The sequence below is a fragment of the Equus asinus genome, chromosome 6 (genome assembly GCF_041296235.1).
Source record: "Equus asinus isolate D_3611 breed Donkey chromosome 6, EquAss-T2T_v2, whole genome shotgun sequence".
Classification (NCBI taxonomy): Eukaryota; Metazoa; Chordata; class Mammalia; order Perissodactyla; family Equidae; genus Equus; species Equus asinus.
Window position 1 is genome coordinate 29,898,102 of NC_091795.1, and position 13,261 is coordinate 29,911,362.

General features: G+C 45.9%; 1 protein-coding gene across 3 annotated transcripts in view; it reads right to left on the bottom strand.

Moving 5' to 3' along the window:
- The window catches only part of ELMOD3 (ELMO domain containing 3), a 28,192-nt gene that overhangs the window by 14,261 nt on the left and 670 nt on the right, over window positions 1-13,261 (bottom strand). The window contains exons 2-10 of one of the 3 annotated variants that reach the window (XM_070511879.1): window positions 12,987-13,047; window positions 12,365-12,453; window positions 11,708-11,999; window positions 8,677-8,754; window positions 8,118-8,187; window positions 4,794-4,862; window positions 3,718-3,809; window positions 2,377-2,500; window positions 1,987-2,109 (exon numbers count right to left, since the gene is read on the bottom strand). In XM_070511879.1, the coding sequence (XP_070367980.1) occupies window positions 1,987-2,109; window positions 2,377-2,500; window positions 3,718-3,809; window positions 4,794-4,862; window positions 8,118-8,187; window positions 8,677-8,754; window positions 11,708-11,761 (610 nt within the window). In that variant the 5' untranslated portion in view covers window positions 11,762-11,999; window positions 12,365-12,453; window positions 12,987-13,047. The remainder of the gene's footprint in view (window positions 1-1,986; window positions 2,110-2,376; window positions 2,501-3,717; window positions 3,810-4,793; window positions 4,863-8,117; window positions 8,188-8,676; window positions 8,755-11,707; window positions 12,000-12,364; window positions 12,454-12,986; window positions 13,048-13,261) is intronic. The other 2 variants (XM_070511878.1, XM_014852834.3) reach the window with 2 other exon arrangements.

Here is a 13,261-nt window from a genome sequence, read left to right on the forward strand (position 1 = left end):
ACTGAAAACAAAATAACTAAAATTAAAAACTTGCTGGGTGGGCTCAACAGCAGAATAGAGACAACAGAGGAAAGAATCAGTGAGCTTAAACATGGAAAAATAGAAATTATCCAATCTGTTGAATGACAGGAAAAAACAAAACAAAACAAAATAAACAGAACCTTGGAGATCCCTGAGCTATATCAGAGATCCAAAAAAGGGAAAAGAGCCTCTGGGACCTGTGGAACAGTAACAAAAGATCCAGCATTTGCGTCATCAGAATCCACAAGAGAGGAGAAAGTGTGAGGCTGACAAAAGCACTTGAAGTAATAATGGCTGAAAATTCACCAAATTTGGCAAGACATAAACCTACAGATTCAAGAAGCTGTGCAAACCCCACATAGGATAAGCCCAGAGAAATCCACTCTAAGACACATCACAGTCAAACTCCTGCAAACTAATGACAACAACAACAAAAAGATCTTAAAAGCAGAGACAGAAAAACAACTCCTTGCTTATCAGGGAGAAATAATTCAAATGACAGCAAATTTCTCGTGAGAAACCGTGCAGCCCAGAAGGAAGGAGCACATTTTCCAAGTGCTGAAAGAGAAGAACCGTCTCCAGAGAGATTATCCTCCAGGAGTGAAGAGGAAATCAAGACCTTCTATCACCAGCAGGCCTGCCTTAGAAAGCGGCTAAAGGAAGTTCTTGAAACAGAAAGGAAATGCTAAGAGAAGGAATCTAATCCTGGAATATCAGAAAGGAACAAAGAACAATGGAAAGAGCAAATATATGGGTAAACACAACAGACTTTGTGTCTCCTCTTGAGCTTTTTAAATTGTTTGATGGCTGAAAAAAAAACCATAACACTGATGTGATTCTCAGTGTAGAATGAGGAGAGATTTAAGACAATAATATTATAGATGAGATAAACAATATACATTATAGATAGTAAAGGGACTTAAACATGTCTATACCAAGAGACTACCAATTAATCATGGGTTCATAAAGTTTCTGGGTTTTTTTTAATGTAACTAATTTAAGACTTTGAAACAATTTTTTTTTTTTTTGCAGGGAAAGATTTGCTCTTTGAGCTAAGATCTGTTACCAATATTTTTGTCCCCAAAGCCCCAGTGCACAGTTGTATATCACAGCTGTAAGTCCCTCTAGTTCTTCTATGTGAGCTGCCACCACAGCATGGCTACTGACAGACGAGTGGTGTGGTTCCACGACCAGGAACTGAACCCGAGCCAGAACCACCCCAAAGTGGGAAGAGTGCTGAACTTTAATCCCTAAGCTGGCTCTGAAGTTTCCTTTTTAAATTAAGATATTTTCCTATTCTTTTTTTTTTTCTGCTTTATTTCCCACCCCCCCTGTACACAGTTGTATATCTTAGTTGCAGGTCCTTCTAGTTGTGGGATGTGGGATGCCGCCTCAACGTGGCCTGACGAGCAGTTCCATGTCCACGCCCAGGATCCGAACCCCGGGCCGCCACAGTGGAGCGTGCGAACTTAACCACTTGGCCACAGAGCCGGCCCCTTTTCCTATTCTATACAAATGTAATTTGATATGATTTTGGAAAAAACAGTAGCACAATCCAAAAACAGGTGAAATCATTTTGTTTCAAAAAATAAAATAACACAAAACAAAATTTTCATCAATATTAAAAGAAAAGAGGAAAAAGAAAAAACTAGACTCCAAATCATATCACTCCAATGGTATCCATCTCACTTAAAGCAAATGTCTTACGAGGACCTGCAAGGCCACAAGTGAACTTTTGGCCTGTCACTGTCTTTCCACTTCAGCCATACTCCTTGCTATTTCTCAAACAGAGTAAGCAAGCTCCACCTCAGGGCCTTTGTATTTGCTGTACCCTCTTCCTGGAATGCTTTCCACCAGATATCCCGTCTCATGGCGCTGGCTTGACAGAAAGAGGACTCTGGGCTCTCACTCTAGTCCTGGAATCAAGGATCAAGGAAAGGAAGATGAACCATTCCTCTCTCTTACCCTGAAAGCCCAGATCTTCCCAGTGGTCTCCGTGGAGGGCACAGTCAAACCTGGAGCCGGTCAGCTTCTTGTAGATGGTCTGGAGGACTCTGCCATGCACTGGGTCTTGGCTATCCAGGCCACCTGCCCCAAAACACACCCCCATTCTCTGTCAGATTGCCCCTCAGAGGAGGACTGAGTGCTTCTCAGAGAATAGTTCAGCCAAGATAGATCTGGACTGTGCTCAAGACACCCTGTTCTCCTACATTTTTACCCCTCAGCTCCCACACTCCCTCACAGTGTGGTATATGCAAGACCCCTGGCTTAGCCTCAGCAACAGGGTGGGCAAACAGTGCTCTCTGCGTGACCATATGCGCAGGGCGTGCCTTGCGGCCACACCTGTGTACTCACACTGAGCAATGGTCAGGACCAAGTCCCTCTCTTCACGGAGGCCCTGGTGGAGCTTTGGAGGCCCGAAGAGGCAGTGCCGGAGGGCGGCAAGCCCAGTCCTTCGAATAGTTGGCTGGATTCTTTTCTGGGGAAGAAGTTGCAGGCAATAGGCAGAGTGCTGGGTTCACCTGCTTTAACGAACTTACCGTCAGGCTCAGTACAGGGGCCGTTCTTGCAGAAAGTAGCTCCCTCCCACTCACTGGCTGGGCCAGCGGAACGGGCGGAAGCTGAGAAGCACCTGCTGACTCTCTGGAGACAGGCTCCTCCAGCTCCCAGGTTCTTTGTAAGCAGAAAGAGACATTCCTAAACATAGCCGTTATCAGCCAGTTGTCTGCATTTGGTCCTTTAAGCTTTTCCAGAAGTACCTATTCCACTGACTGCCAAGAAGGCTGGAGGCGGCTCGCGGTGGGGACTGCCCCATGTGGTCTGACAGAAACCCACGGTTTCCCAGCAGGGCCGCTTCTACCCTTTCTATGTCTGTCTCTGTCTCGCTCCATAAAGGACATAAATTATGCCGTCCTCTCAGCTTCCAGGATGAGAGAGCCAGCGGGGAGCGGAGTTCAGGGGCCACCTTTAGGAGCTAGATACTTCCAAGGGGTAGCTGAAGCCTTCCGTCCCTTCCTCATCCAGCTCCTCCTAAAGCACGTCACACCAACTTCTCACTGCTCAGGTCTTAGACAGTCTGACTGTGGTAGCTTCTGGCTTTCTGGCTCCTATAAACCAACTCAATTCCCGTCTTTGCAGCCTCTCTCTTTTGAACCAGGTTTTAGGTTGAAGATCTGAAATCGCATTCCTCTAAACTTACTCATGGTCACTCAAGATGCCCCAGAAAGCCCGCCAGCTTTTATTTTCCTCAGTGTTCCTTCTTTTTCCAATCCCATATTTTTTAAAATTCCCAAATAACTTCCAGTTCCTTGAGGGAGCGGGAGATCTTCCTACATTGGTCGTGAATTACTCAGCTCTCTGGTTGGGTTGCCTTGCTTCCCCAAGGAACTACCTGGCATTTGATTCCAGACCTCCCCCTCCCTAAGGGGGAGAGCACGGAGCAGCTACACGGACCCCTGGATGACAGGGCCATAAGAGCTCTGGGGGCACAGTCCCAGAAAGGCCACCGGGGCCCTGCACAAAACAACAGTATTTGGATACCCAGGATCCCGTGTCCCAAGATTTCTTAGGTGAGACAGGGCCCTCAACTGGAAGCTTCCATCTTGCTTGCCCAGTGCCCTAACCTGGTGGGAGAGAAACCTGGCTCCTGGAAAGAAGGTGCTTTGCTTGCAACCCCAAACCTCCCTCCTGGCATACCTTGAAGGAGGAGAGGTCCACGGTCTGGAAATGCTGCAGGGCCTCACTGAAGGAGATTAGCTGCCCAGGCTGGTCTGAGCTGGCCTGGCTCCCTGTGGAAAAAGGAAAGACACTCCAGGTAGTCATTCTGTCAGAAAATGTTTCAAGGGCCTGCTGGTTGTCACCTCTAAGCCAAGCACTGACTTCCAGCTGCAAACATCAGACACCTATGGCTCCAACCAGTCCTCCTTCAAGGAGCTCACATTATCTGCTGGGCCGACACCCTTTTTAGACTGGGCTGTTCAGAGGCTTGCTCGGCTAACCTCTGCAGTGAGCAGGGACAGATCTGCCCGGCACGGGGCTCCCTAAATTTCACTCCTCTGTGAGGGGGCAGGCCACTGACTGGAGTAGGTTCCCATGTAGGAGGGTGCCAAGGTTAGTACAGGGGCCTTTCCTAATTTCTACTTTGCCCCTTTCTCACACCCTGTATAGGAATGACCCCCTCTCCATCCTTTGTTATGGTTCACCGAGAATTAACTTAGCAGGTAGCAATATAGGTGATGACTGACACAGTCCACCATAACATCTCTCTAGGAGCTTAAGTGGGGCTCAGTAGATTTGGGTCCTAGTTCTACCCTCCTATAGCTCCTTCCAAACCTCTCAGAAAGGGACGTGAGCCAATTTTTACCCAGCCCTCAGAGCCTTCCAGCAGATGGTTTCAGCCCCATCTCCAGGGACCTCCTTGTACAGTGAACAACCTATTCAACCTTACGCAGGTGCCCTGGCTGCCTCCTCCACCCATCTGCTCAACCTCATCACCCTGCAGAAGCTGACCCTGACCAAGGTCTCCCTGTCTTCTCTCAGGGCTCGGTAGATGGCAGCCCTTTCCCCATGGCGTTCATTCCCACTTCCTCCAGAGGCAGAATGTCATCATCTTTGGATTTGGAAAAGATATTTCACTCTATATCACGTAGCTAAAATAAGAACAACCAGGGATTCTGCCTCCTAATCCCAGGGTCACAGAAACATTAGCCACACGTGTGGACGGTGCTGTACTGGTGGCTGGGCTGTGGAGTCAGCACCGTTCCTGCTGTTACCTGTCTCTGGCTGGATGTTGTCCACAGCTTCCCATTCTTCTTGGGCTCTGAGCACCTCTGCACTCACAACTGCAATAGTGAGAAAAGGAGACCCTCTGAGATCTAGGCATGTCTGGACCACTGTCACGGCCCTCACCCTACCTGCCTGCCTTGGGTCTTGTCACCTCAGATCCCCTCTTCACATGGTTGCCAGAGGGAGCTTTCAAAAAGGCAGATCTGATATCACTCCCCTGCTCAAAACCCCCCAGAGATTCTCCGTAACTCTCAAGATAAAACCCAAACACTTCAGCCCGGTGTCTAGTACCTTCACAATCTGGATCCTTCCTACCTCTCCAGCTCTGCCCCAGGGCACAGAGAACTACTTGCAGTTTCTCAGCGCCCCGAGTCTTTGGTGCCTTTGCACAGACTGCTCTCCCTCTGCCGAAAGTCAGCACCCTGGTCCTCTCCCCTTCACCTCCAACCCCTGCTGGGGTAGCTCCTTCTCATCCTTCAGTTGACTCTGATATCAGCTTCACCTGGATGCCTTCTTTGACCTCACTAGTTTGGATTTGGAGCCACTTCTCTGGCAGACCCGGACACCCAGTACCTCCCACAATGTTGTCACGGTCTCTTCCACTGCACTGGTAGCTACGTGAGGGCAAGTAATCCAGAACCTAGCTCAGTGCCTCACACATGATAGGTGCTCAACAAACATCTGATGAATGAATGAAAGCACAATAAAAGGGGAAAAAAGCAGAAGAAAAGCAGCAAGATAGGTTCTCTATTGCCACCACACAGCCCTTTTCTCCAAACCACAGCTGTTCACTCTCTAGTCTGAATCGCGAGTGGCGTGTCCTGTCGTTGGCTTTCCTCTTTGCCAGAGAACACTCACAAATAACGAGAAGGATGGAGAGACTGCAGTTCAATACCCAAACCATGATCCCCTGCAGCCCTGGTAGTAAAAGTAGCTTAGGACTGCTCCTCTCCGCCTTGCAGTCTTAGCTGAGGATATCACATGACAATTAACTGTCATGAAAGTACACTTGTAAATTAAATAAAGTGCTACCAAAACCTCAAACCACTAACAGATAAAGAGAAAGAGCAAGTTGCTGGGAAGCAGTAGACGATAGCTGCTGAAAGGCCACTCTAGAGCCACGTTCCTGGAACATTTCCTCTCCACCGCTTACCAGCTGTATTTCTTTGGCCAAGTTCCTTAACCATCTGTAATCACTCATGGGACTGTTGTGAGAATGATCTATCTCCTTAACTGCTTAGGGGAGTACGTGGCCCAAAGGTAAGTGCTCAATACATGTTAGCTGGTATTACTGACACAGTGGTGGGTTTGGGTCTAGTGGGGCAGTGGATAGTGGTAGCAGGTGAGATGCATCCAGGGTCCTGAATGTCTGGACCTCTAGGAAACTCAATCTTGCCAGCCCCAGTCTGGGGTAGCAGACACTGAGCCTCAGGACTTCCAAGCTGGATAACTTCAACAGAATACAGAATATTCGACCTTGAATGGTGAAGAAAACAAAACTTACTTCCAGCATGCTGGACCCTTGGGAGATTAAAAGGAGGGACAAAGCGGCTGAACAAAAGGAGTGGAGTGGACAGCACAGTGACTGCTCATCATGACACTGAAGAGGAGCTCCTTGCCTCACCTATGCCCAGCTTTCTTGACTCTTCACCCTTCAGATCCTCATTACATGCAACTTGTCAATCTCACCCACACACCCTCAGCCTCATACAACTTGATGAAATGTTGTGAGTGGGGGCAGAAACCTCACCAGCAAGGGCATGGGAATTTGCTATGACCGGAGGGAAAGTCAACAGAAAGCACAAGGTCTCAACTAGCAATTGCAGTCTGGTGCCTAAAAACTGGAGACAAACGTGCAATCCACGTAAGAGCATCTCTTTCCTTTCCTCTTGGAACCAGGCAGACTCCTCCTGCATCTGAAGATGATCCTGACATAAATACTATTTTCCCCTTGACCAAGAGAAGAAAATGGAGGCATAACACAGATCTTCAGGATAATAAACACAGCTCACATCAGTACAGTTTTTTTTTTCTTTTTTCAACTGCCTCCCTTATTTAGGTTCTCTTCCACTTATTCAGAGAGTAAACAGTATTGCTGCCTTAGTCAGCCTATTAATTTAAATTAGCTGAGAGCAATCTGAAAAAAATTGTAATTATTTAATATGATTAAAAACATCTGGCACATAAATGCCAGTTGTACTGAAATATAAAATATTTTGGCACGAATAAACGTTAAGTTTGTCATGACACGGTAAAGACAAAATTCCATGAAAGGAAACTTCATAAACCTCCAAAGAATTTTTCTGTTAGAATATTTTTAACAAGCCCCAAATTTCTGGAAATTACATTTTCAGTTTGCAAAATTTAAAGTTAACAATACATACCAACGAGAACTCACTATGACTTACATTCTGTGAGCTGAGCACTTCACACTATCTCATTTAATCCTTATAAAATTCCCATCATACAGGTTCTGATACAATCCGTTTCATTTTTTAATTTTTTTTAAGATTGGCACCTGAGCTAACATCTGTTGCCAATCTTTTTTTTCCTTCTTCTCTCCAAAGCCCCCCAGTACATAGTCGTACATTGTACTTGTAAGTCCTTCTTCGTTATGCTATGTGTGACGCTGCCTCAGCATGGCTTGATGAGCGGTGCCATGTCTGTGCCCAGGATCCAAACTGGAAAAACCCTGGGCTGCCGAAGCAGAGTGCGCGAACTTAACCACTCGGCCACGGGGCCGGCCCCCAATCCCTCTTTTATAGATGAGGAAAGTGAGAGCTGGAAAGGTTAAGGAATGTGCTCAAGGTCATGTAGTGGTGGGTAAGAGAGCCAAGGTTTAAACCAGAGATACCTGACTCCAGAACTGGTGTTTCCTAATTAGTGAATGTGCCTTTCTGTGTAACAAATTAGGAAGTGGAATGAGCTTTAAACATAGTATAGGAAAGAACCAGGTAAAGTAGATAAAATAAGATACGTTTTCAGTCTTTTCACATACACTGTCTTGTTTCATTATCATAATATCTCTCTGAGGATAAAGGAGGTATTAATATTTCCGCTGCAGACACAGAGATTTCATGATTTGCCCAAAGGCACACCGTAAGCCACTAGGAGGGCTAGCAGGGATAGATCAGAACTCAGGTCTTTCAACTCCTGACTCAGGGTAGTTTCTAATTTTCCTTGAAGAATGCTAAATCTATAAAACTCTGTAGGACAAGTAGTGAGAGAAAGTCAAATGGTGAAAAGTAGATTCATGGGGAGCTCTGAGTTGGGTCCCACCCAGGCTCCAAGGGCCCTGATGGGGACCTTACCGCCTGGCTCCCATCCATCAGCTTCCGCTGTCAGGGCCCGGAGGATGCTGTGGTTCTTCAACTCTGAGATCTGTAGGGGCAGCTGACCTTTAGTGTAATGGCAGAATGCACATCCCCCCATCCACACCAGCACATCCCACCCGCTGTACTGAATGTCCTTGAAAGGGAGGCCAGAAGGATCTAGTCTTTCTCAGTAGGTCGATTAAAGTCAATCATAAAGAGAGGCAGATGGAAAACTCCAACTATGATGTAGAAGCTGGATGATATGGGGACAAGTATACGCCCTCCTTGAAAAATAAACAAAAATTCACACAGCTCAGTTGAGACTGTGGTGTGCCTTTGGCATTCCCACTAGGCTTTACATTCTGCTTCATTATAGGAATTATCTCATTAGATAGAGGTTGTTTTCCATGTCTGCGCCCCACGCCTCCTTCCCCCGAGTATGAGCTCCTGGAGGGCAGGGTCTATGCCATCATGTATCCCGGGGGCCTGGAACCACATAGGAGCATGCAAGAAATGTTTGTAAGGCAGGAGGTACTGGGGTGTGGGTGATACGTACAGGAAGTCCTCTGAAAGCCAGAGGAGCACTGTTGTCTGCGTCATATGGTGGAGAGCACCCAGCACACACGCTTTCAACCTGTAAGACAAACCAGGGTCAACCTCCCAGGCACAAATCAGTCACTCAAAGATGACACCTTAAATGTTGCACCTTCTCCCAATACCACACACAAAAAATGAACTCCTGACAAGTCAACTACAAGGAATACTATAAGGGAAAACTTCTGTTTAATCTAGTCTTAAGAAAAACCTCAAAAAGTTTAGTTAATGTTATCTCAAAAACCTTATACAGATGTCTTGGCTCTGCTAAAGGTCTCAGGGCTCTGAGGAAGCAGAGTTCAGCGCCGGCGGTTTCCTCACTTCTGGACTTTCTGCTCAGCCAAATTTTTCCCTTATTAGAGCTTCACAAAACCACTTGACCAACTTTTTGCAATTCATATCATCAATACAGGACTAATTTTCCTAATATGTTAAAAAAAAATCCTATGCATCAGTAAGGGAAAAAAACCCCAACCTAGTAGAAAAATTGGCATGGATATGGACAGCTTACACAAAAGGAAATATAAATCATTCTTAAACATATGAAAAAGTGTTCAACCTTACTCATAATAAGAGAAATGCCAAATAAATGTCTGAGAATGTTTTCACTTATCATATTATCAAAGATCAAAAAGTATGATAACACTCTGTGTTGGCTCAAGTGCCAAGTGTTAGAACACCCTGGAGAATAAATGGTTACCGCTTCTAGAGCTTGACAATACCTGATAAACTCACGTGTGCTTTGCACATTTTGGGCCTGGGTAGCAGCACTAGCCTATGTGTCCTTTAAACCATGTGTCCTTAAGGCTCCTTGTCTGAGCTACATGCCAGCACTCACAATGATAACAGCCCTGGGCTTGGCCAACCCAGCTGTTTTCTCATGGAAGAGTTAGCACAAAGACCCTCGCAGTCTGAGAGAACACAGATGCCCTCTAGGGGGGGCTCTGGTCCTTGGAACGCAGGTCATACAGGGATGACCCCCCTTGGCAAGCACACAGCTTTTGTTCCTCTGCCTACTTAAGCAAGCTTCTCTCAGGGAGCCGTAGCGGTGTCCATTTCTGTCCAGTCGGCCACCACTGGACCTTCCCTGTAAGTAACTCCCATTAAACCCATATGTCTCGTTCGCTGTCTCTGGGTCTTTTCTTTGGTCTCTCGGCAACCTATCCCACACTACTCCCCCAGATGGGCATGTGGTGGACAAGCCTGCAATTGCATTCATGCACAAAATGACACACAGTGTCATTCACAGAAGCACTGTTTATAATAACAAAAGGCTAGAAAGACCCTAATGTCCACTAAAGGACTAATTAAACAAATTAAAGCATACCCACTTAATGAGCTGCTATATAGCCATAAAGAAGAATAAGAAAGTGCTTTATGGACAACATGGAACAATCTTCATGATACATTAAGTGAAAAAGCAAAGGGCAAAGTATACACTATTTTATATATATCACATATATATAATAGTGTATACACTATTTTAACATTTGATTTTTAAAAAATACATAAACCTATTTGCTTGTCTCTGCAGAGACTATTTCCAGAATTATACCCAAAGAAATAGTAACTTTGCCTCCAGCAGGAAAACTGGGTGGCTGGGGGGCAAGGGTGAGAGGCAGTTTTTTTCACTATATGTACACCCTCTGTACTTTTTGGAGGTTCAACCATGTGAATGTGCTATTTTCTCTAAAATAAATAAAAGAAAAAATAACAATTAAAAGAAAATAACTATAAAGGAATCATCGCTTATGTCAAGGCCCTGGAATGCTAGATTATCCCGTTACCCTAATCCCTCCTACATATTTTTGCCAACTGACAAACACTTCTTAAACACAGCTTTGATTTCTTTATGCCCTGGATGCAAGAATGGATCCCTAAACACACCACAGCTGAGCTCACTCCTCCATAACTGGCCTCACGATGCCTAAGCACTATTATTTCTCACACTGGCTTCAGTTCCTCTCGCCTCCATCCCTTGGGCCGTGTGGTTTTCCTTCAGAATACACCACCTCCACCTGCTCTGTGTCCTATGGCCCCTTTGAGATCAGTTCCATCTCCTTAAGGTGGCCTACCTTACCAACTGGGCTACAATGGTCTCTCGCCTCTGTAAGTCCTATAGCCCTTCTACATGCAGTACAAGTTCCTCTGCAAAACGCCTATCTCCCCACTCAGACTCTGCTGCTTTGAGCCAGGAATCTTCTCTTACACTTCTTTTCTATTTCCCACACCCATTAGTACTAGGCACAAAATCTGTCCTCATCTTTTCTCATGACGTTCTCATACGTTCCTATGGTGATTAGCCGTGCTGAACAACTCCCTGCAGCAGTCTGTGTACTCAGGACTCATTTCATCGTGCCTTTCCCTCTCCAGTTCAGACCCTTCCAGCATCCAAAGACCTTCCTCTGGAAGAACAGTTCGCCTGTCTTAGTATACTGAACAAAACCTTCCTGGATTCCCAAAGCAAAGGCTTTGTCCCAGTTCTGGGCACTGGAACCCACAGGCTCCACTCAAGACCCTTTCTGAGCAAGGTAGTGAGACAGGTAAGGAATGCAGAGTCAGCTCCCAGGCTCACACAAAGACACATCTCATTAAACATAGAGCCCTGAGGACAATCAGGACAAAGCAAAGCAGGTATTTGACAGAGAAAAGGTCAGTAAGCTAAACAACTCAATTGACGAAACACAAACCTCTTGCCAGAATCTTCATTGACATCCCCCTCCCACTCGAGCAAATCCAAACCAAAGTTCTATGACCCACTTGGAAAGCCAATTGACCCAGAGATGAAGAAAAGATTCTTCTACTAGAACCAAGAGAACAATAATGAGCATCTTCCTAAACATTTCTAAAGCCTCACATTCTCTTGCCAACTATCTATTGCCGATATCTGGCAACTATCTCTTGCCAATAATAGGAATTGTTATTACTATTTTTTTTATTAATGATATATCCCAAACCAACATCTTCTTTCCCAAATAGAAGTGCTTGCTTACCTGTACGTCTCTTAATTCTTTCTCATTATGGAAAGAGCAAGATTTTTCATTCATGACTCAAAATCATTTGTTCCAGTGAGCTTTGACCTTGGGCTCAGAAAGGCGTTTAAAAATAAAGTCTGAGGTTAGAAGCTACGGGGGGAGCCAGAGATCCGACTGCTCTACCTTTGCCTTCCTTCTTGGTAGTCATTCACACTAAGGGCAAGAAAACAGTCCCTTTGTGCCATCACCAGCGTGTAGGAGGTTTCTGCGAGTACTGAAAGAAGTCCCTGAGGTCTCTGAAGCCTCAGCCCTGCAAAAAAACAAAACAAAACAAAAACTGGTTTCATCATTCAGTTATGCCTCTGTTGAGAAAAATTGTCTTTAAAAATCTTTAAGCAGGGGCCTTCCCCGTGGCCGAGTGGTTAAGTTCGTGCGCTCTGCTTTGGCGGCCCAGGGTTTCGCCCATTTGGATCCTGGGCACAGACATGGCACTGCTCATCAGGCCATGTTGAGGTGGCATCCCACATGCCACAACTAGAAGGGCCGACAATTAAAAATATACAACTGTGTACCGGGGGCTTTGGGGAGAAAAAGGAGAAATAAAATCCTAAAAAAAAATCTTTAAGCAGCTGTAAATTTATTCTTAATAAATAAGTAGCTTAAGCAAATGCCTACCTCTTACTACTCATGCCATTGGATGGAAAGAAGGGACGCTTCAGGAGTCTGGGGGCTGGGTTCTCAGTGTCCAGAAGGCAGGAGTACTACTGTAGGGGGTGGGGTCCATTTCTGATAATGAAGTTACTGGGATCTGGGGCAGCTCATGAAAGGGGTGATAGGTGGCACCTTGGCTGGTGGTCTTGGCTGAAGTGCTTAGGCTTTGCTTAGGTCTCTGACACAGGTTGGGTATGGGGGCGCTTCTAATACTAGACTTGGGCCTATGATGGTAGAAACTCAAAAGCAACACAAGGCCTACTCTTCCTCAGTTATCACCAATATTGTACACGGGGCAGCTACCTAGACAGTTTGGCTACCTCGAAGTCTTTCATCTCAAGTTGTCCACTTCAGGGAAAGGGCTGGACAAGCCCATACCTCCTCATGTCATCTGGGGCCTCAGCATCTACTTCTGTTTTCGTTCCCTCCTCTTTGACCTCCATGACAGCCTGTGACAAAACACTCCCACGTGACCCAACCTTGGGAAGATGACAGGCTGGGATAAGAACAGCAATCTCAGGAGGGCTCTTCTGTTACTGTGTATGAAATGAATCAAGCAGGGTAGAAGCATGACTCCCTTACACACCTGCTAGTGCCTCCGTTCTGGGTGGAGCACTGCTGGGGGCTTCAATAGGCACAGTTACTACCTGAGTCAGAGAAAGAACAGAGCAAAAAACTCCGTCAAGCAAGCAAGTACTCGAAGTTACTTCATAACTCCTACCAATACTAGGCAAGTTTCTTGTAGTTGGGCCTGACAAAACGGCCTTCCTATAAAGACGGATCCTTTCCAAATCCAGCCTTTAGGGTGCAACCACTTTAGGCAAGGAGCTACATTAAGGGGTATGATTTTCCAACAGTTTG